Raw genomic sequence first — 20,170 nt, forward strand, 5'->3', positions numbered from 1 at the left:
AATTGTGCAGGGAAACCACAGTTAAAAGTTGTTCCAAAACCATGTAAGCGTGCTGCTTCTGAACGTGACAGCGCATCAGAATCAGCTTTGTGCAAACATCCCTGATGAGCTCCGATTCGCTTTCACTGATGACGCAGGACAAGGAGGGCTATTGTAGTGCCTCTTGCTGTGTTGAGTGAGCTGAGAGGCAATCACAGTGATTTCTGTCCCGCTCTTAGACAGATTAACAGGCAGGGCATATGGAACAAGGCTCCCGGGATATTTATGTATGCTAAAGAGGTATGCCAGGAATGTGGACGTGGCAGGTGACCTCTCTATATCTCCAAATAAGGCCGGTTGACAATTGTTTATTGCTGTTTTTGCTCGGGGTCGCCACAGTTTGTGTTTGTTTAACTGAAGAATGTGTGTGGAGCTGTAAAGGATGACCACTGTTTGAAAATCCCCCAAAATTATGTCTATGGTTAAAAAAAAAAAAAAAAAAATCATGTTTCTAAACTGGCAAACATGAGATGGTTGTGTTTGTGTGGAGGAGGAGGGTGGGGGGTGCATTAAATAAACAAGTACTGAGCCTGAGGATATGTGATTTGCCTCAGCAAACAAGTGCAGAGAGAGTCAAAACAATAGATATATTTGCTTTCTATATTTATCCATCTGTTAGGAGCAGAGAGATCAACTGATGTCACTGTCATCATTGTAAATGTACTTGATTTCACCAAAAGGTCTTTTTCATGCAGTGAATCTCAGAAACAAACACAGTAAAAAGGAAGTCTTTGTTGGTTGATTTTAGTCAGGCTTACTTGCAGCTCGACATGACTCTAGAATAATGTCGGTTACTTGGTCCTGGATTTAATATGGGAAATAATTTACTTATGAGTGAAATCAACAAGGGCTGTAGATTCACAACTTCACCGCACTTGATTAAAAGAGCATGTGTCCCCAATATTTAATGAATTTGGTCTCACTGAAACAAAATGACAAGCAGACTGATTAAGCCACTGTTAGGAATGTCTTTTTTTTTTTTTTTAGCAGTAAACAGCTGGCTAACAGTTGCGACACTGCTAATGGTCAGGGCAGGCCTGTGTTTTAATTCGGCAAATTTGGGGAAAACATTTCACTGGAGACCCCATTAGAATTAAATAGAATCGGCAGTTACGCTCTCAGCAGCAATTATATCAGATGATTCAGAACACCCAAACGTCTTTTTTCCCCAACCCGCTGAGCTCTGGAATGCAAATTACATTGTCCATGGAAGCCCATGAAAAGAAGCTGGCACACCGTGACCTCCTAATAGGCTGGAGATGGAACTGGATCAAATGTACATTCCTAGACACTATTAGATATTTAGAAATCACTGCGCGGCCGAGCCTGTGGCAACCAATGTCTTTTCCCGTGCGCAGGACCCGGCTAATGGTCCTGGCTCGGGCTCAGTAATGTCATGGGTGAACACTCCAATGAGTAGTTTATTAGGAATTAGTGGGAGCAGGGAGGGGGCCCAGTGAAAGAGACGCTCAGGTGGTCATCTGTGGGTCTTCATCGCCGGAAAATGGATTTTGAGCTCAAGAATGCATCAGATCTAATTGCATGTGTCCCATGTGGGCCGAAAGTGCAAACGGTCACCTCATTGTTCAGAATTAATAAAGCAAAACATTCAGTGTTTTCAACCAAAAAGTAATATACAGTAGAAACGCTGAGCAAGTTTTTGCGCTGAAATCCACCAATGCTGACAAGTGAATGTATGTGGGCATAATTTGGCCATTGAAGCTACGTTTGTGCGCTTTGTGCTGGTTAATTGCCGTAAAGAAGCAGAGGGGGTTGGTGCAGTGTGTGTCTGTGTGTCTGTCTGGCTGTTGTGCAGGGAGCAGTAACACCAGTAATCTCCCATGGGAGTGGGTGACCTCAGGCAGAGACTCACCCAGCTGAACAGCAAACACACACTTCAGCACCTGTGCTCGGCTCCGTGTGGAGGATCACGGCACTGGAGGGCCGCACAAAGCAAATATTTGCATTATCAGCTTATCTGCTGAACATCTTTCTGATTCACTGCTTATAAAGTGTCAGAAAATAATGAAATAAAGCTCAGACACCATGCTGACGGTGCGTCTTCCCACTGTTTTAATCAACCAGTCAAAAACCCAAAGACACAAGGACACAAAACAAAGGAAAACAGGACGAAAGTAGAATTATTTTGTCATTTCTTTTTTGCTTTATAAATAAGGCTTGCTGACACTCAAAAAGTGCGCCTCTACTAACACAAAAGATCTTTTCCCGATGGCCCCGACTGACCTCTCTGCCCCGACACAGATTCTCTGCTCTCTGATGACGACGGAGCAGGGAAGCGCAAACGCAGAGTTCATGCCATATTGGATTTACTGTCAATATGAGCTGCTGACAGGAGAGAATTCCCCCGTCATCTTCTTAGTAGCAGTTGCAAGAAGGGCGTGGGAATCATTTTAGCAGACTGTGATCCCTTCCAGCAGATTGACAACACAATTGGCAAGTGTGAGGTTCGGGGAGGAATCGAGGCCACCACTCTACTGCCACATACTTGCTCTAGTTTTAATGTGACATGGTAAAATTATGGATGAGAATGTTATTGCCACAAATGAGGGATTCCTGCGGACAACCGAGACGGCAAATGGCCACACCATCAGCTTATTGCTTATCTTATAAGTAAGCTGTCCTCACTCAAATGGTGTCAAATATGGCAGCTTGTTCAAACTACTCTTCAAACTATGACGCTGTAGATTTCCCTCTGCCATCGGTTCTGGAGGCGTCCCTTCAGCGTTACGTTTTGATGCGCCATTGAAGTCAGATGATGGAGTATAAGTGAGAAAAGTCCACATATAGAGGAGGCTGAGGTGGTCAAACACAGGATTTTGAATAGAGGGTGTGATGATATGCAGACCATCATAAGGCCACTGACCAGGCATGTGAGTTGCGAGTGAGAACATGTTGCTTATAAGCCGAAGTCTATCATTATCTATATTTATCATCGTAAGGAAATGAACAGACTGAGTGCATCACAGTCAGTTATTCATTGTATTCTTCCATGGAAGTGTGACACAGCTTCAAGTGTACATCAAGCCCACCGGGTGACTGGAAATGTGATGTTGGGAGTTCATTAGAGCATCTTTCTGTCAACGTACACAATAAAACTATCACCTTTCATACCCAACCGCTGAATCATCAGCTCTCTGATGCTATGTTACGAGAAAATCTTGGATGATTCAGCGCAGAGCCCAAGAGCAGTCTTTGGTTAGGGCCTGTCACGAGGCTGAGGAGGCCAGACTGAAACGTTACTCAATGAGCTCCTGTACCTGGGTTCAGACGAGGCACGGTGAAGCACATTATTCCACTCAGTGATTGGCTGTGAAATGACATGTATGTGCAAGTTTATACCACATTTAGCCTCTTTTCTTATTATGTCCTTTCCTCTTTCCTCATCTCCTTTTCTGTTTGTACTCTCCCCTCCTCTGCAAATTGCTCCTCTCCTTGTATGTCATTTCCTATCTTTATTTCTCCATTCTTTTACTTCTTTCTCAGATCATTCTCTTGTTTCTCCCCTCATCATTTTTCCTGTCCTCTCCTTCTTACTTAATCATCTTTCTCCCCCATGTTTCACCTCCTCATTCCTTGTCCCTCTTCTCCTCATTTCCTTTACTTTTTTCTCCTGTCCTCTCCTCATTACTCCTTTCCTTTCCTTATTTATCCCTACACCTCCTTGCTTCTCCATTCATTTTCTGGTTTAAAATGTCCTCATCTCAATTTTCCTGTCCTCTCCTCGCCTGGTTTCTCCTCTACTCTCCTCTCATTTGTCCTCTCCTTCCCTTGTTACCCATTCCTCTTCTTCTCATTCCTCCCTTCTTTCCTTGTTTGTCCGCTCCTTTTCCTTTTGGCCATGTAGCAAAAACAGGGGAGAATAGGAGAGGAAAAAGGAGACGCTTGGTGTGCATGTGCACATGTCTGTTTACTGTACATGCTCACATCTACACCAACAGTTTTTAGTGAGTGTGTGTGGCAGCATGTGTGTATTCAGACAAAATTTCCCTTGATCCTTTTATTTATATTTTCTCCTGCCAAAAACAGCAGCGCAATTTTTATTTTTTTGCAAACGTGCTTTCTACTCCACAGGCTGAACTTAGAAAATAAAAACCAAACATGAGTCTTAAATGAGCTAAAACAAACTCCCAAACTGTGCGTCACTCAAACGTGAGTCGGTCAGCCTGCTCACTCGAGTTAACGCCTTCCCAAGCTGACAAAATCTTTATTGTCACATATTTTCATATGACACTGTGGACAAGTCAGCTGTCCTGGCACCTGAGGCATTGACAGTGAATCCTCCACAGGCTGAAACAAGCTACCCACAGTCTCCATCAGGGGTCCTGATCTGAGACTCGCAGGCACCGGAGGAGTCGGCTCAGCTCTGACCTCAGGACCCCTCAGGGTGGAGCCTCCATGCCCGGACGTCTAAACCCGCTTTCAGCTCCACCACTGCGCGGCTGTTAAACTCATAGCTCTGAAAGCTGCTGCACTACATATAAAGTCATGTGTCTCGTGCATCAAGTAGATGAATTACAGTACTACACGCAGCCAGAGGAGCTGGAGTTTCTCTGAGTAAGTGAATGGCAAAAGGTATGATTACGTATCTGTCAATGGTGAATCTGTCTACTGTCAGCAGGTACTCAAAACACTGCCTGTTTTTACACTGTTTTATATGTCCTAATGTCGCTTTCCTAAATGGTAAATATGATCATCCTGGCAGATGAAGAATGAAGGGATGAGACATCACTGTATCCTCACAACTGCACAGAGCACCAGGCACTAAAGACACTGTGTGTGTTAAGAAACTGATTTTAAAAAAAGCCACACGGTTGAAATAACCAATTAAATGGATTAGCTTAGAACACCATCACACCAGAGGCTGTCAGAGCCACTTACAAGCTGACTGAAACGTGAACAAAAGAGTAAAGTGACAGAAACGGTTTGATATTGTGTCAGCTGGTTTATATTCGACGGACTGGTATTTTCCAGAGAAATACATTAGAATTACATCTGTGCTTCAGCGAATACATTCATGTCACCATCTGGTAAATAAGAAGAAAATTCTCCCTATGAACTATAAACAGTGATTTTCTTATCCAGTGTAAACAGCTTAGTGAGTGTTTGGTTTTGACGATCCAGCTGGATTAAATTAAAAAAAAAACCGACAGCTCCTGAAATTTAATATGCGAAGCTGACAATAACAAACAAAGCCTGCGTTGCCAAACATGAAGGGCTGAGACGAACTGCGCTCACTTAATTGCTCTTGCGCTGCTTAATCGCTGACTAATGTTTGACTGATGCTAATTTGAAAATGGTTCTTTATACATGGTGTGATGTTTCTGAGCAGAGCCTTGTCTAAATATATATTCTACATATTTGAATGTATTTGTGATTTGTTTCATCTATTTACTTTCACTGCTGTGCCACACGCTTCAGTTCCATTACATGTGTTCTTTCCTGGTCTTGTTGATAAATATTATGTTTTCTTTTCTTCCATCCATATCTATTCTTCTTCTTTTGCAGAAACTGAGTGCCTTGCTCAATGACACATAATCAGTATGCTTGCACTCATTCACGGCTTGCAAAGACTTGAAATAGGCTGCGGCAAAACATTATCACCACTCTGATTAGTCACTATTATTCTTTTGTACAAAAACTCAACAACAACAGTGAAACTCTGAATGTCAGTTCAGGTGTGCTGCAGCACTGCCATCAACTGCCTCAGGCACCTCTCCAGTGAACTCAGATCGGCTCCTAGCGGTCGGAGCTGGAACTGCAACAAGCTGAGGACAAAACTGAAACTCACTGAGAGTCACTGCTCTTCAAACCTGATATAAGACCCACTTGTCTTGAAAAAATGCTGTTTGTTTGTTTGTTTGTTTTAACAAAATATCCTACTGAGGAGTAGTTATTCTGTCATATATTTACTGACACATAACAAACCTGTAAACTACACATCTAGCTGATTTGAGTCGCTCAGGGTAACATTTCACACATAAAGCAGCATCAGATGAAATAAGCTAGAACAATATATGAGTACTGAAAAAAGTGAAGATTTAAAATAAGTTTCAGATGTGCATTTAGGATGCACATCTGCACATGCACTGAATATCATAGGAATATTACAGTAGTTTGCAGTGTGCTTGCAGGAATCTCTGAGGTGGAAATGCTTGTGAGGGCTGATGGATGGACGCTGTGAGAGGAAACACTGGTCCATTAAAGGTCTGAGTGCAACGCGCTGAAGTCTGTCCAGAGTCCCGCAGCGGACAGCGTGTGTCTCTCTCTCTCTCTCTCTCTCTCTCTCTCTCTCTCTCTCTCTCTAAGACGATAAGCTCGTCCCTTTTTCTCCTCTCACCGTGATTGGACGAGGGCACTTCTTAGGAATGGCATCAAACTATTTAAATAGCACTTTGTCCCCCTCGGCTTAAAAAGGAGATTTTTAGCGGCCGATACCAGCAGGGACAAGTTTTCAATCAAGAAAAAAAAAGCAAAAACAAAAAAAACAAAAAAACACGCAAGATTTATATCATTTCGCGGTGGAACGTTTTTCTTATAAATAATTCGCCATAAATTCGTCCTTTGAGGATTATTTCTGGATTTCTACATATTTTTGCGGGATTTTATTGTGTTATTTGGTCTGCTGTTGTCGTGAAGCAGGTGAGTGACAGATATTCTCAGGAATGTGAGCGTTTCTGCAGCTGCATTGACGTAAATTATTGATTTGCGACCGCCTTTGATGTTTTTATAGTCTTCAACCTGTTGCACACTGACTTCGTTGATCTTAATGTTAGAAATGGTTCGACTGTTGCCTTTTGTCATGATTTGTCACAGGCTGCAGGTTGGTGTTTCACCATGAAGCTCACAGGGATATTTTTGCTATTGATGCTTTGGACCTGCGAGAGTGCGAGAGTCGCAGGTGAGTTTGGCTGAACTGAGTGGCTCAAGATGAACTTGCATAACTTTTCAGAATATTGGATCTCTTTTCAGACAGGAAACACATTATTATTTATTATGAGAGTCTGCTGTGGTTTTAAAAAGTTCGCAGTGTGTTGAAAGTGAAAACAACAGAAATCCAGTGCACTGCCAGACAAAGACTGACTGCTTATTATTATTCACCCGCAGAGAGTCGAGACGACAATAGCGTGTATGACTTGTTTGAGCTCGTCCAAGTCCCTAAGAAGAACCATGGGGTCACCCTGGTGAAAGGAGACGACCCGTACAGCCCCGCCTACAAGATCCTCAACCCGGACCTGATCCCCCCGGTCCCCGAGAGCGCCTTTAGGGACCTGATCGATTCAATCCACGCCGAGAGGGGATTCCTCCTCCTGCTCAACTTCAAGCAGTTCAAGCGGACCAGGGGAAGCCTCCTGACCGTGGAGAAGCAGGACGGCTCCGGACCCGTGTTCGAGATCGTCTCCAACGGCAAGGCGAACACCTTGGACATCGTTTTCTCCACCGAGAACAAGCAGCAGCTCGTTTCCATTGAAGATGTGGATCTGGCGACGGGCCACTGGAAGAATATCACGCTGTTCGTGCAGGAGGACCGGGCGCAGCTGTACGCGGGATGCGAGGAGGTGAACACCGCCGAGCTGGATGCGCCCATCCAGAGCATCCTGACGCCGGAGACCCCAGCCAGCGCGCAGCTCAGGATTGGCAAAGGAGCCGCGAAGGACAGGTTCATGGTAAGAACACGGGTCATTAATGCGGGAGATTCAGTTTTAAGTGTCTCACCGAGGCAGTTCAGTCCCGTCTGTTTTTAATGTTAATGAGAGTTTTGTTTAAAATGCAAATACGTGCGTAAAATCGCACACGTTGCAGGGCTGAATGATTATCTTAATGCTTTTAGTGTGAAGCAGTCATGCACCGACTTATACCCTAAACTGAACTTTGATACTTGCAGGGAGTCCTACAAAACGTGCGGTTTGTGTTTGGAACAACACTGGATGCCATCCTCCGCAACAAAGGATGCCAAAGCTGTGAGTAATTGGGCATCTTGTGTGTTTACTCATCACTCATCTGCCTCATGCAGTTAATGCCAAGTCCTAGCAAATCCTTATCAAAGAAATGTGTATGTACTTAATATATACTTAATATGCTTGCTGATTTCTACATAAAACCCTCCCTGTGGAGCTGTTTACCACTTGTCACACAGGAATGCCAGTTTACAAATATCTCAGGGTACTGTGGTCTCAAACTATGTTCTCTGGGCTGTGCAGTATCATCTTATTGCTTTTCATAGTAATTTATAGCAGTGTGGGATGCGCAACATTTTCAGACCAATCTTCCTCCTCATTAACAAAGCAACCATAATGCTGAGTGTGCAGATATGTTTTTTGATTAATGGTACTGTCCTCCTTTCAGCCATGATGACTGACACCATGATCCTGGAGAACCTCAACGGCTCCTCAGCCATCAGAACAGAGTACACTGGACATAAGACTAAAGGTAAATACTACTGCATGTGACTCTGGCATGTTGTGGACTCCCTATTGTAGACTCCAGCCTAGAGACTTTCCAGACAGCCTAAGAATGAGAACGATGTTGTTTTTTTACCTAAATGACCAGTTAATGACCTTTCTCCCTATGCTTTTATCCTGGTGAAGACCTGCAGATGGTCTGTGGCTTCTCCTGTGAGGACCTGGTCAGCATGTTTAAGGAGCTGAAGGGCCTTGGTGTAGTGGTCAAGGAGCTGTCCAATGAACTCCGTCAGCTGGTAAGGAGGAAACCAAACAGACCGTCTGGTGGTGGAGTGCAGGAGTGTCTTCCTGTCTGCCTGCCTGTCTGCCTTTGTGTGTGTGTGTGTTTGTGTGTTGTCTGGTCGCTGGATTACCGTCCCCACCTGTGTACAGTTGTCCAGTAAAATAACATTAGACACGAAGAGAGGAAGTGGCAACTCTAACATATTAGTCAACTTTGCACTGTAAAAGCATGTTTATTGTTAATCAGATGGGGTGAAGAATACATTGAGTCTATTAGACCTCAGCAGATTTCACTGTTTTCTCAATATAAACAACAAAAAACTTCTATCATTTACAATTTTTTTTACTGAATGTAGTGTTAGTTTAAACATCTCCATTGTAAATTCTAATATAGACCACAAGAAATGTGGGTTTTGGCAAGGTACCAACTAATTGGGATCCAAATAATCAACAAACAATATCTGTGTTTTGTCTGCTTCTCCTACACCTCCCTCTCAGACGGATGAGAACAAGCTGATTAAGAACCGCATTGGCATTCACAGTGGCGTCTGCATCCACAACGGCATTGTGCACAAGAACAGAGACGAGTGGACCGTCGATGACTGCACCGAGTGCACTTGTCAGGTGAGACCTCAGCTTGTGTCTTAAACGCACGTGTGAGGAGATGCACCATGATGGGACTTGTTGGTGCATGCACACACTCATATGTAAAGACAACTGACACTGAGGCACAAACACACACACACTTAACACCACCCAACTAATCTGCTCAGTAATTGGTAGTGTGAAGGTCTGGCAGAGGGCCAACAGCCTTTACTGTTGTAATGAGAGGTCTGCTGTCAGAAGTTCAACTTGAGTGTGGCCTACAGGGACTTGACCAGACTTTAAGTGATGCATTGCCCGTAATTAAGAACAAGACCTTTGCTCTGACAAGTGGAAAGAAGAAATGGGTTTAGGTGCAAAATACTTGGCAGGGAAGATTCCTGCATTTCACAGATAGGCTTTATTTCCTGATTTCCTCTTCTATGGATACACTAGTTGTCCCTATTTCCCCTTTTCCAGATCCAGGAGGGAGAACATTAAGATGCATAGTTAGAGGCAGTTGTTATCCCTGAGTCATTCACAGTGCACCACACAGTTTGTGCTGGCAGGCTGGCTTTTCTTGTTTGGGGCTCAGTGCCCAGTCCGGCTTCACACTGAAACCGACTTCCATTATTAGGACGCTGGCCTCATTCCCACCTCCCCTGACCCAGTGGGCAGGTGGTTGTCTGCGGGGGTCTGCGTTCTCAGCCAGAATTCTGCTTTTTAGCTTTCCTGGTGAGGTAAATCTGTGCAAACCCAGATGCTGAGCAGAGAATTTAATGAGTTGGTTGCATGGATATTTACTTAGATATATAATTACCCTGAAACACGCACTCATTTAAATTTGTTAGAGACACTGTTCTGCAGTGTCTCAATTCCATTTGGAAATGGAGACTTAACCCAGCACCTGGACATAATTTGGAATAAAACAGCAGCAACATTTGGGTGATAGTCACATATTTAAGCATATGTTTAAGCATACATTTGATCTCTGTGCTTTTGCAGGACTCTGCTACTGTGTGCCGAAAGATCTCCTGCCCACTGATCCCCTGTGCTAATGCCACTGTGCCTGATGGGGAGTGCTGCCCACGCTGTGGAACACGTGAGCATTTATGTTTCTTAAGTCCACCTCATTGTTAGCATCACATATAGGAAAGTAAACAGTAATTACAGTTAATGTAAACCTGCACCATAGGCTACTGTATAAATGTCCTGTGTAAGGTAGAATGTATATGTTTCAATGAACAGACACAGCATTCAAACACCGCTAAATTCACTGAAAGAGCCATTTCTATGTTATTTGCCACATAAAACAAAAAGCCACAAGTATTTGCCTAGATGTAAAAGTTTCTATTCAAGAGAAAGCACGTTAATTTTAGCGATGACTTAACTGCAATAATATCCGAGGAAATGAAAGGGTGACTATATGTTTGGAACATTGGTGCTTTGTGCTCCAAAACATCTTTGAATCTTCAAGTAGAAATGGCTGCAATTTGCCAAATTGGTTAAAGCGGAGTGTAAAATTGGTCGGCTGTTTAGTGAAGCCATCATCGACATGAGGAGAAGTGACATGTTCTTCATACCTATGCAGACTTGGCTGCAACGCTTCCCTAAAACCTAAATAAACAGTGGGAGCCACATTCATTCAGACCCCAGCCACTTGTTGAAGTCATTACACACCCAGGGCCATGTTTGCAAAATCTGTTTCCTCTTCAGGAAAACATAAGCCAGTGGGGCATCCCTATGCATCCCGAGGACAGTGGCCCTTTCTATTTCTACAGCTTCTCTCAGTGTGTTAGTCTCTGCCCTCCCTCTCAACAGACGGCCTTCTCTCTGTCTAGGTCCCAGCTAAATCCACACTATTAGCCCTGAGCTTTAAGAGCTTTCCCTCCTCATTTAGGCTAGGGGGTGTTTGTGAGGGGGTGCTGCCTCACTGGAATAGCTCTTTTATTGTCTCCCTCTTCCCCTCTCTCTCATATTCTCTCCGTCTCCCTCCTGCTCAGCGAGCGACTATGCAGAGGACGGCTGGTCGCCATGGTCTGAATGGACCCATTGTTCTGTGTCATGTGGGCGGGGCATCCAGCAGCGTGGACGCTCTTGCGACCGTATCAATAACAACTGTGAGGGCACCTCTGTGCAGACTCGGGACTGCTACCTCCAGGAGTGTGACAAGCGCTGTGAGTTAACACAATATACTCTCACCCATCAGCCAAACACAAACGATTAAGTGGACATTGCCGAGCAGCCGGCTTGATTATATGCAGTTATCCTAGCCTGTCATCATCTGTGTGCCGTAATGTATGATGGAGTGCCACAATAGTCTAACGCTTTGCTGCGTGATAACTGACCTCTGACCTTTCTTTGTGGCCTCCAGTCAAGCAGGACGGCAGCTGGAGCCATTGGTCACCCTGGTCATCCTGCTCCGTCACCTGTGGTGCTGGTGTCATCACCCGTATCCGCCTGTGCAACTCCCCCACCCCTCAGCTTGGAGGCAAGGACTGTGAGGGAGAGGGCCGGCAAACTGAGAAGTGTCAGAAGTCTCCATGCCCGAGTAAGTCCTACCATCTGATATTCGCTGCCTGGTTGCATTTGTGTTCTGTACATAGCAAAGATAGAAATTCATCTCGTTTACCTCTCCCTCCCTTAGTCAATGGCAACTGGGGACCCTGGTCACCATGGGACACCTGCACTCTCACCTGTGGAGGTGGTGTTCAGACTCGTAAACGCATGTGCAATGACCCTGCACCAAAACACGGTGGCAAAGAGTGTGTTGGTGATGCCAAAGACACCCAGATATGCAACAAGAAAGCCTGCCCAATTGGTGAGGAATTTTAATCACTTACAGTGCTTCTGCAATTGAGTTCCATGCATCTGCATATGCTGAACATGACATTGTACTGTTCTTCCATTTACTATATTACTGTTGTGTTTTTGGCATCTTTTTTTATTGTAAGTTTTAATGATTTAGTTATGTTTTTATACATCGAGCTCTCCCGTTACAATGAGATCATTACTGGAATGGGATGTACATGATTAAAAGAAGGTTACATGTGAATGATACCTTTGATCTTGCAGTTGATGTTCTGATAATGAGCCAACATTGTTGTTTTCAGACGGATGCCTGTCTAACCCCTGCTTTGCTGGAGCTAAGTGCACCAGTTTCCCTGATGGTTCCTGGAAGTGTGGAAAGTGCCCAGCTGGCTACACTGGCAATGGAATCAAATGTAAAGATGTTGATGAGGTAAAAATCCCTTTGACCATGTACAATGATTTTGTCAGTACAAACATGATTTGAAGCCTTTTGAAACATCTACCAAGTCTTCAGCTTAACAATCTCAGTGGTTGTTCTTTTCATCCTAAAAACAGTGCAAGGAGGTGCCAGATGCTTGCTTTGAGTTTAATGGTGTGCACCGCTGTGAGAACACAGATCCTGGCTACAACTGTCTGCCCTGCCCTCCTCGCTACTCAGGACCCCAGCCATTTGGCAGAGGTGTGGAGCAGGCCGCTGCTAAGAAACAGGCAAGTACAATCTTGTCTTTGTGTCAAGCACCCGATTAGAGAACAGCAAAAAACAAATGCTCTGACAAAAAGTGAAATGAGTCGATGAAAGCTATGATAAATAAAAACCGCTAACAGTGTGAGGTGATGTAAAGTAGAAGTACACATGTGTCCAGGGCAAGACCATGTACATATATTGTGATGAATGTCTGACTTTTCTAACTGATCATCTGTCTTCACTGATCATTTATACATCCTTCACTCTCCAGGTGTGCACGCCCCGTAATCCCTGCCTCGATGGAAGCCACGACTGCAACAAAAATGCCCGTTGTAACTACCTTGGACACTTTGCTGATCCCATGTACCGCTGCGAGTGCAAGCCAGGCTATGCTGGCAATGGCCATATCTGTGGAGAGGACACAGATCTAGATGGATGGCCAAACGCTGACTTGGTTTGTGTGGAGAATGCCACCTACCACTGCAAAAAGGTACGTTTTGGTGAAGCAGCAAGGCTCTGATGTGATTAAAAGAGGGAACTTACATCAAACATAGTCACATGGGAAATTAATGTTTTTGCAGTGTTTAAGTTTTATAAAATTGTTATCATCTCTGACTGTCTTTGTCTGTTCTTACAGGACAACTGTCCCAACCTCCCCAACTCTGGGCAGGAAGATTACGATAAGGATGGCATTGGAGATGCTTGTGACAATGATGATGACAATGATGGCATTCCTGATGATAGGGTAAGGGAAACTCACCAGATGCAGCCCTAACAGAGGACAATGGAGTGTGTGTGTGTGTTCTGTGTCTGTGATTGTGTCTGTGCATTCATCATTCATGCTGTCTAATAAGAAGGCAGGTGGAAAGGGGAGAGGGGAGAGGGGAGGGGAGGGGAGGCTCAGCAGGAAAGCAAATGTTTTTCCCCAGCCTGAGCCAAAACCTCAAATTCCAACACTGAAGTACAGCTCTGAAGGGGCAGCGCTGTGTGTTTGCTAATCCCAACGTTAGGTTTCGGACAGGACCTAAAAATAAAGCGCCTTTTCATCCTGTGTCACTCCCTCCCCGTAAATAGATCTGCTCAAGCTCAGATGGCAAATGACAAGCACTGCACCTGAAAACCTATCCTCAACTCTTTCCCCCCATCTTTGTTTTGCTCTTTGTGAAACAGGACAACTGTCCATTCGTGTACAACCCCAGGCAGTATGACTATGACCGCGATGATGTTGGTGACCGCTGTGACAACTGCCCCTACAACAGTAACCCAGACCAAACAGACACAGACAACAACGGAGAGGGAGATGCCTGCGCTGTGGACATTGATGGAGATGGTGAGGACTGGAAACTTAAATAAAAATGATCCATGAAAAATCTACATCTTTATGTCTGTGGTGGTGAGGTCATGCTTATTGAGTAATTCTTTTGTACTGATGTACCGGCCTGTTATATCATATGTTTCCATTCATTCCCCAGGCATACTGAATGAGAAGGACAACTGCCCCTATGTGTACAACGTCGACCAGAGAGACACAGATCTGGACGGAGTGGGAGACATGTGTGATAACTGCCCTCTGGAACATAATCCTGATCAGGTGTGGGGACACACACATGTACACACTGCCCTTCCCCATTTCCACCTCACCCACCAGCAATAATCCACATTCATCTCCCTGCCTTTCTCTATAGCTCAGCATATATCTGTCTTTCAATTGAGACAGAGCGTCAGTGATTAGCCCTGTGTGGCTGTCTAAGCTTTATCATGCCATGTAAAGGTGGAGAAAATCCTGTATGCAGCTCAAGGGCACATCAGTTCAATAAGGCGTGGTGGGGGGCGAGGGGTCTTTTCAATGGCCCATTGACGTTAGCTAGCTAATGGGAGGGAAGAGGCCCCAGGCTGGATATTACAGAGGAATGGGCTGGCCCTGGGCTGTGAGCATGCCCTGTCTGTGCACCACAGACTGGCTCAGTCCACCTGTGCCATGCTACACTGAGAAATAGGAATGTGTTGAACAACAGGACTCAGGAAAAGGATAGAGAAAGGAGGGGGAAGTCTAAATCTACACTGATGTGGTCTTTAAAGAGTGAACTGCATGCTGCAATTAAAAGTCAAAAGAGGCAAGTCCAGACACGGACATAGCAATGTTACTTGCTACCAAAGACTACAAAAACTGCCCTCTTCAAAAGTCGTGCTCTTATTGAGATCTTTGACGGTAGCATTTTTGATTCTACACGTTTATGCAAATCCTCATATCCAATCCCTGACCCCACCCCATCTCCTTCCATTCATCCCCCTTGCCATTATTCTTTCTTGGTGCCGCGGGCTGTGTCTTGTCCTGCCAGGTAGGGCTAGCATGCCTTTGCCATTCACTGCAGATGCTGGAGGGACTCAACAAGCAAATTGGAGTAGGAGGAGCAACAGTCTTGTGGAGTGATGTTTGATTTTCAGTAGCTGAAACCTGCTGACAGATCTTGGACAAATTGAGCTTGGCAGCTTTGCAGACAGAGTGATTTCAGCCTTACGAAAGTCCTTGAAATGAAAGCAGGGGAACAGACATGAAATAATAATGATAGCAGGAAACACTGCAGTGAAAGAAAATAAACATGATGGACTGTAATCACCTATAGCGTGCTAATACTTCATTCTCCCCTTAAGTCATCACTGACACCAAAACATTGTATCATTGCAGGTGGATTCAGATGATGACCGTGTAGGAGACAAGTGTGACAGCAACCAGGACATCGATGAGGATGGACATCAAAACAACCTGGACAACTGCCCATACATTCCCAATGCTAACCAGGCTGACCATGACAAGGATGGCAAGGGAGATGCCTGTGACCATGATGATGACAACGATGGAATCCCTGATGACAAGGACAACTGCAGACTGGCCTTCAACCCTGACCAGCTGGACTCTGACGGTGAGCAAGATCAGCCATGTTTCACCCCTAAAGGGGATTATGCTAAATAGTTCTAAACCAGCAATTAACTGAAAGCTCACAGCATGTCTACAGATCTTCAAAACACCTTGTGTTTCAATTAATCATTAATGAATATGCATATTTTTTAGGTGATGGTCGCGGAGATGCTTGCAAAGATGACTTTGACCAGGACAATGTGCCTGACATCTACGACGTGTGTCCAGAGAACTTTGACATTAGTGAGACAGACTTCCGCAAGTTCCAGATGGTTCCTCTGGACCCCAAAGGCACCTCGCAGATTGATCCTAACTGGGTTGTCCGCCATCAGGGCAAAGAGCTGGTTCAGACTGTCAACTGCGACCCTGGTATTGCTGTTGGTAAGTAAAAAGAAAGTGGGATTGTCTGTACCCAATTTCACTCAAAGAGCATGTATTCAGTCTCTGTGTGCACTAAGTCTGACCATTACCTTGAATTATTTCTTCAGGTTACCATGAGTTCAACTCAGTGGACTTCAGTGGGACTTTCTTCATCAACACAGAGAGGGATGATGATTACGCTGGCTTTGTGTTTGGTTACCAGTCCAGTTCCAGGTTCTATGTCGTGATGTGGAAACAGATTACTCAGACATACTGGTCAAATAAACCTACCAAGGCCCAGGGCTACTCTGGCCTGTCCATTAAAGTGGTTAACTCCACCACAGGCCCAGGAGAGCACCTCAGGAATGCCCTCTGGCACACAGGGAATACCCCAGGACAGGTAAGAAATTTGTTGGAGGTTCTATCACCAAATGGGTGACTGTAAAACAGAGATGTGTAAAAAGGTAAACTTCTGGCTCTCTATTTCCCCATGATTTAGGTCCGCACTCTGTGGCATGACCCTAAGAATGTTGGATGGAAAGACTTCACTGCCTACAGATGGCATCTGATCCACAGACCAAGAACAGGACTTATCAGGTGGGCAGAAGATATGAAGTGGTCCATCTGAAGATGTACTCTTTACATGGGTCTGATAATCCCAAGTTTTGGATCTCACCAACTGATTTGTCCTTTATTTCCACAGAGTTGTTATGTACGAGGGCAAGAAGATCATGGCAGATTCTGGTAGCATCTATGACAAGACATACGCGGGTGGAAGGCTAGGTCTTTTTGTCTTCTCACAAGAGATGGTATACTTTTCAGACCTCAAGTATGAATGCAGAGGTAAGGATTTATGAAGAAAAGCTTTTGATGTTGATGCTCTTTAAATCAATGTCCCTGAGGAGGCGTTATCATCTCCTTTCATTGTGTCTCTTTCTTTTAACAGATGCCTAAATGCACGGCGCAGGAAGCTCTGAGGAATGCACCTTTTTTGTATAAAGTATGAACTTATGTATTCTGATACAAAGTCCAGGGACCGATTTATCTCCGCAACTCTTTCTTCTGCGGCACGCACACTTGGACAGGGTGGAGGGCATGTGGTCGGCCTCAGGGTAGCTTGAAGCTGGTTTGGGCAGAGCACCAACCTGTTGACTGCCAGCTGAGGATCAGAGAGCCCCTTCTCCTCCACCCTTAGCATCCTCGAGAGCAGGGAGGGCTGGAAAAAAAGAAAACAAACCCTCTATCTTTGCCAGTAGGACACAAACACCTTTCTATCCCAGCTCTGCCTGCTTTCTCGCTCTCTGAAAGACCTCATTCATCTCTGTGCGGGAACGGCTCCCCATAGACAACTATGCACTTCCAAACCTTTACATCTCTCTCTCTCTTTCTATCTCACTTTTTCAGCCTGTGTGCCTTTCTACCTTACCTTCTGGATGGACATCCCAAAGAAAAACTAATGAAATATTCCGGTTGCTTTACTAGATCTTCCAGGATGTAGATTCTGAATGATACAACTTATGAGGGCTCAAAGGATGAAGACAGCAGTAACATTTTGTAGGAATCTTTGTTTTTGAGGACTTGCAACTTAAGAAAATGGCTGGGAGTGAAGCAAGTTAGAAATAAGGGGAACATGATGCAGTGTATTCATGCATGTACTGTATGTGGAGGACTGGCCATGAATGGAACAAGAAAGTGCTTTTAAGCATCTACCTACGAATCTCTGTAGAGAAGACCTATGGAGAAGAATGGAAATACAACATTAAATTTAGGTTAGCAATCTGTTGAACTTACTAGTATCATGGGGTTTGTTGATGTTGTCTGATTAACTAAACAACTCTCAGGGTAAGATGGAAGTGACGGCCTTCCCACATCAAACCAGTAAGAAAGAAATCAGAGGATTATGTTTTACAGAAAATTGCTAGAGCCAGTGATATCAAAGCCAGCATTGCCTCCACAATATTACTCATCTTACATCAAAACCTTGGTCAATGAAGAGATTTATCTCCCTCAGCTTTTGAGGATTTCAATTTGAAATCATGTAAATACATGTAATTTATTGACTCTTGCCTACAATGTAGGCAGCAACGGAAATTTGAATGCTTTGAAAAGGTAAATAAAATCCATCCATTATCACAATGAAAAATGACCCAAAATCAGGTGCAGTCAGGTGTCAGATGCAGGATGCTTGCTCTTATCAGTGCCTATCATCTCCCATTGTACAAAATGAATTAGGTATTCTTCAGATAGGGCTATTTAGCATGAAGTGTATGTGACTTGTGTGCCTTTTCTTCAGAGAGAGATGAAAAACAAAGGAAATCTTTGATGTACAAATATTACCTCATTGCTGTTGTATAATTTGATCAAACAAAAACACAACCTAAGTACTTTTTCATATTCCTTTCAAATGATGGACATCTTAGTTGTACTGTAGCATGAGCTGTAAATAGTATGACTTTTCATATCTAAAAACACCACAAGCTCCCAATCCTGTGATCTACCCCGGTGAAGAGGACAGTAAAATGGGAGATTTCTTTTTTATAAATAATTTTGCTTTATCATGTATGTCCAATGCTGTTTTTAGCAGATAAATTATTGTTCTGTCTTAGCTGTTTGTGAGAGGTTGATTTGAGTGTGTGAGCGTGTGTGTAGATAAATGCTATTTAAATAATTTATCAGGATGTGTTGCCTTACCAAAGGGCAAATATCCATCTGTATAAACGGTTTGCACACTGACATGAGGATGTTCTGTTCTTTATCGTTTTTACCTTCTTTGTTATTGTGTATCATTGTTACCATTATTTTTGTACAATTAGTTTTGCTTGTCTGTAAACATTTTCTTAGTTGTACAAAGCGAAATGCTGTTTTTATTCATAGCAATTATTTTGTTACATACTTCAAGACAATAAATAGTTGTTAAAATTCTGAAGTATGTCTGTGCTTTTGTTTATCAGACTGGAGTTATTTTACCATATTTCTTCCAGGTTTAAGTCCACTGTTGATCAAGTCTAGCGTGTGTTTAGATGGCGTGGAAATACGATATGTTTTACATTAAACACAAACTGGTGAATGACTCAGACCAGACATACTGTAGGCCTCTTCCAACCAAAACACATCACGAAGACAACCGGCTTTGATTAGGTCTACTGTAGCCCCAATGCTCAACACTTGACTATACTCAAAGTCAAAATGATTGCCCGGTTCTCTGAAGGCACAAACAGAGTTGTACTTTCAGGCGTTTCTCTCTACAGAGAGGCTCACATTGCCTCTGTGATGAAGGCCACATGAGGAATGTGACACAGACGTCTGCTCCTCAGCTTGATCTGCCTGACCTCTCTGATCTGCACTGACCTCTAGAAAAGGTTAAACAACACAGAGACCAAATACTAGGCCAACACAAACCTTGACATTGGCTGACTGGCTTCAGGACGCAGTAGCTGGAAAAATCCACTGGTGGACAAAATAACAGGAACACAACAAAGCAAGACCACAAACTGTGACCTCATATATCACTATAGCATGTCAACAGCACAAGTATCAAACTAATTTGAATATCAAATGATAGTGCTGAATCTTGCACAGGTCTTAGGACGGCCCTGAGTAGTCACTGTTGTGATATTCCTGCACTGGATGTCCTACAGATCACTTCATGGGTCTTCATGGGCCCAAATGTTTAGAACAGGGGTGCCCAAACCTTTACCCTTGGAGAGCAAAACTGAAACTGGGCCATGGGCCAAAGAAACACCAAACACCTGCTGTACTGTACTGTTGAGATGACACTAACATCCCAAGTTCCCATACTTGACTGTCTCCCTGAAATCTGCCAACCTTGTTCGGATCATGAAAATAATTAATAATTAGGGATCCCAGATATTTAAAGAGCATTTTAGAGTCCGCAGGCCCCACTTTGGGCAGCCGTGGTTTAGAAAAACAATTCGAAACAGACCTGTGGAAAACCTACCATAACCCAGCGTGCATGCAGTAAATTAATTTTCCTTAAAGAAAAATAAATTAAAAAAATGAAAAAGAAAGCTGATCCAAACAAACTCAAGGACCCAATCAAAAATGCGGTCAAAC

General features: G+C 43.9%; 1 protein-coding gene across 2 annotated transcripts; it reads left to right on the forward strand.

Moving 5' to 3' along the window:
• Positions 1-6,469: 6,469 nt before the first annotated feature.
• thbs1b (thrombospondin 1b) lies at positions 6,470-19,022 on the forward strand. 2 transcript variants are annotated; one of them, XM_076756290.1, is made up of 23 exons: positions 6,470-6,699; positions 6,874-6,958; positions 7,165-7,724; positions 7,943-8,018; positions 8,404-8,487; positions 8,646-8,755; positions 9,240-9,365; positions 10,329-10,425; positions 11,327-11,500; positions 11,698-11,874; positions 11,971-12,144; positions 12,437-12,564; positions 12,690-12,842; positions 13,091-13,309; positions 13,457-13,564; positions 13,990-14,149; positions 14,292-14,410; positions 15,506-15,740; positions 15,890-16,117; positions 16,225-16,496; positions 16,596-16,693; positions 16,800-16,939; positions 17,043-19,022. In XM_076756290.1, exons 2-23 carry the CDS (start codon positions 6,895-6,897, stop codon positions 17,048-17,050), a joined length of 3,510 nt encoding a protein of 1,169 aa, XP_076612405.1. In that variant the 5' UTR covers positions 6,470-6,699; positions 6,874-6,894; the 3' UTR covers positions 17,051-19,022. The 2 variants fall into 2 exon arrangements, with proteins under 2 accessions (XP_076612405.1, XP_076612404.1); XM_076756289.1 differs by lacking the exon at positions 17,043-19,022 and having other exon boundaries at positions 6,571-6,699; positions 16,800-16,953.
• The last annotated feature ends 1,148 nt before the right edge of the window (positions 19,023-20,170 follow it).

Source organism: Chaetodon auriga, chromosome 18 (assembly GCF_051107435.1).
Source record: "Chaetodon auriga isolate fChaAug3 chromosome 18, fChaAug3.hap1, whole genome shotgun sequence".
Classification (NCBI taxonomy): Eukaryota; Metazoa; Chordata; class Actinopteri; order Chaetodontiformes; family Chaetodontidae; genus Chaetodon; species Chaetodon auriga.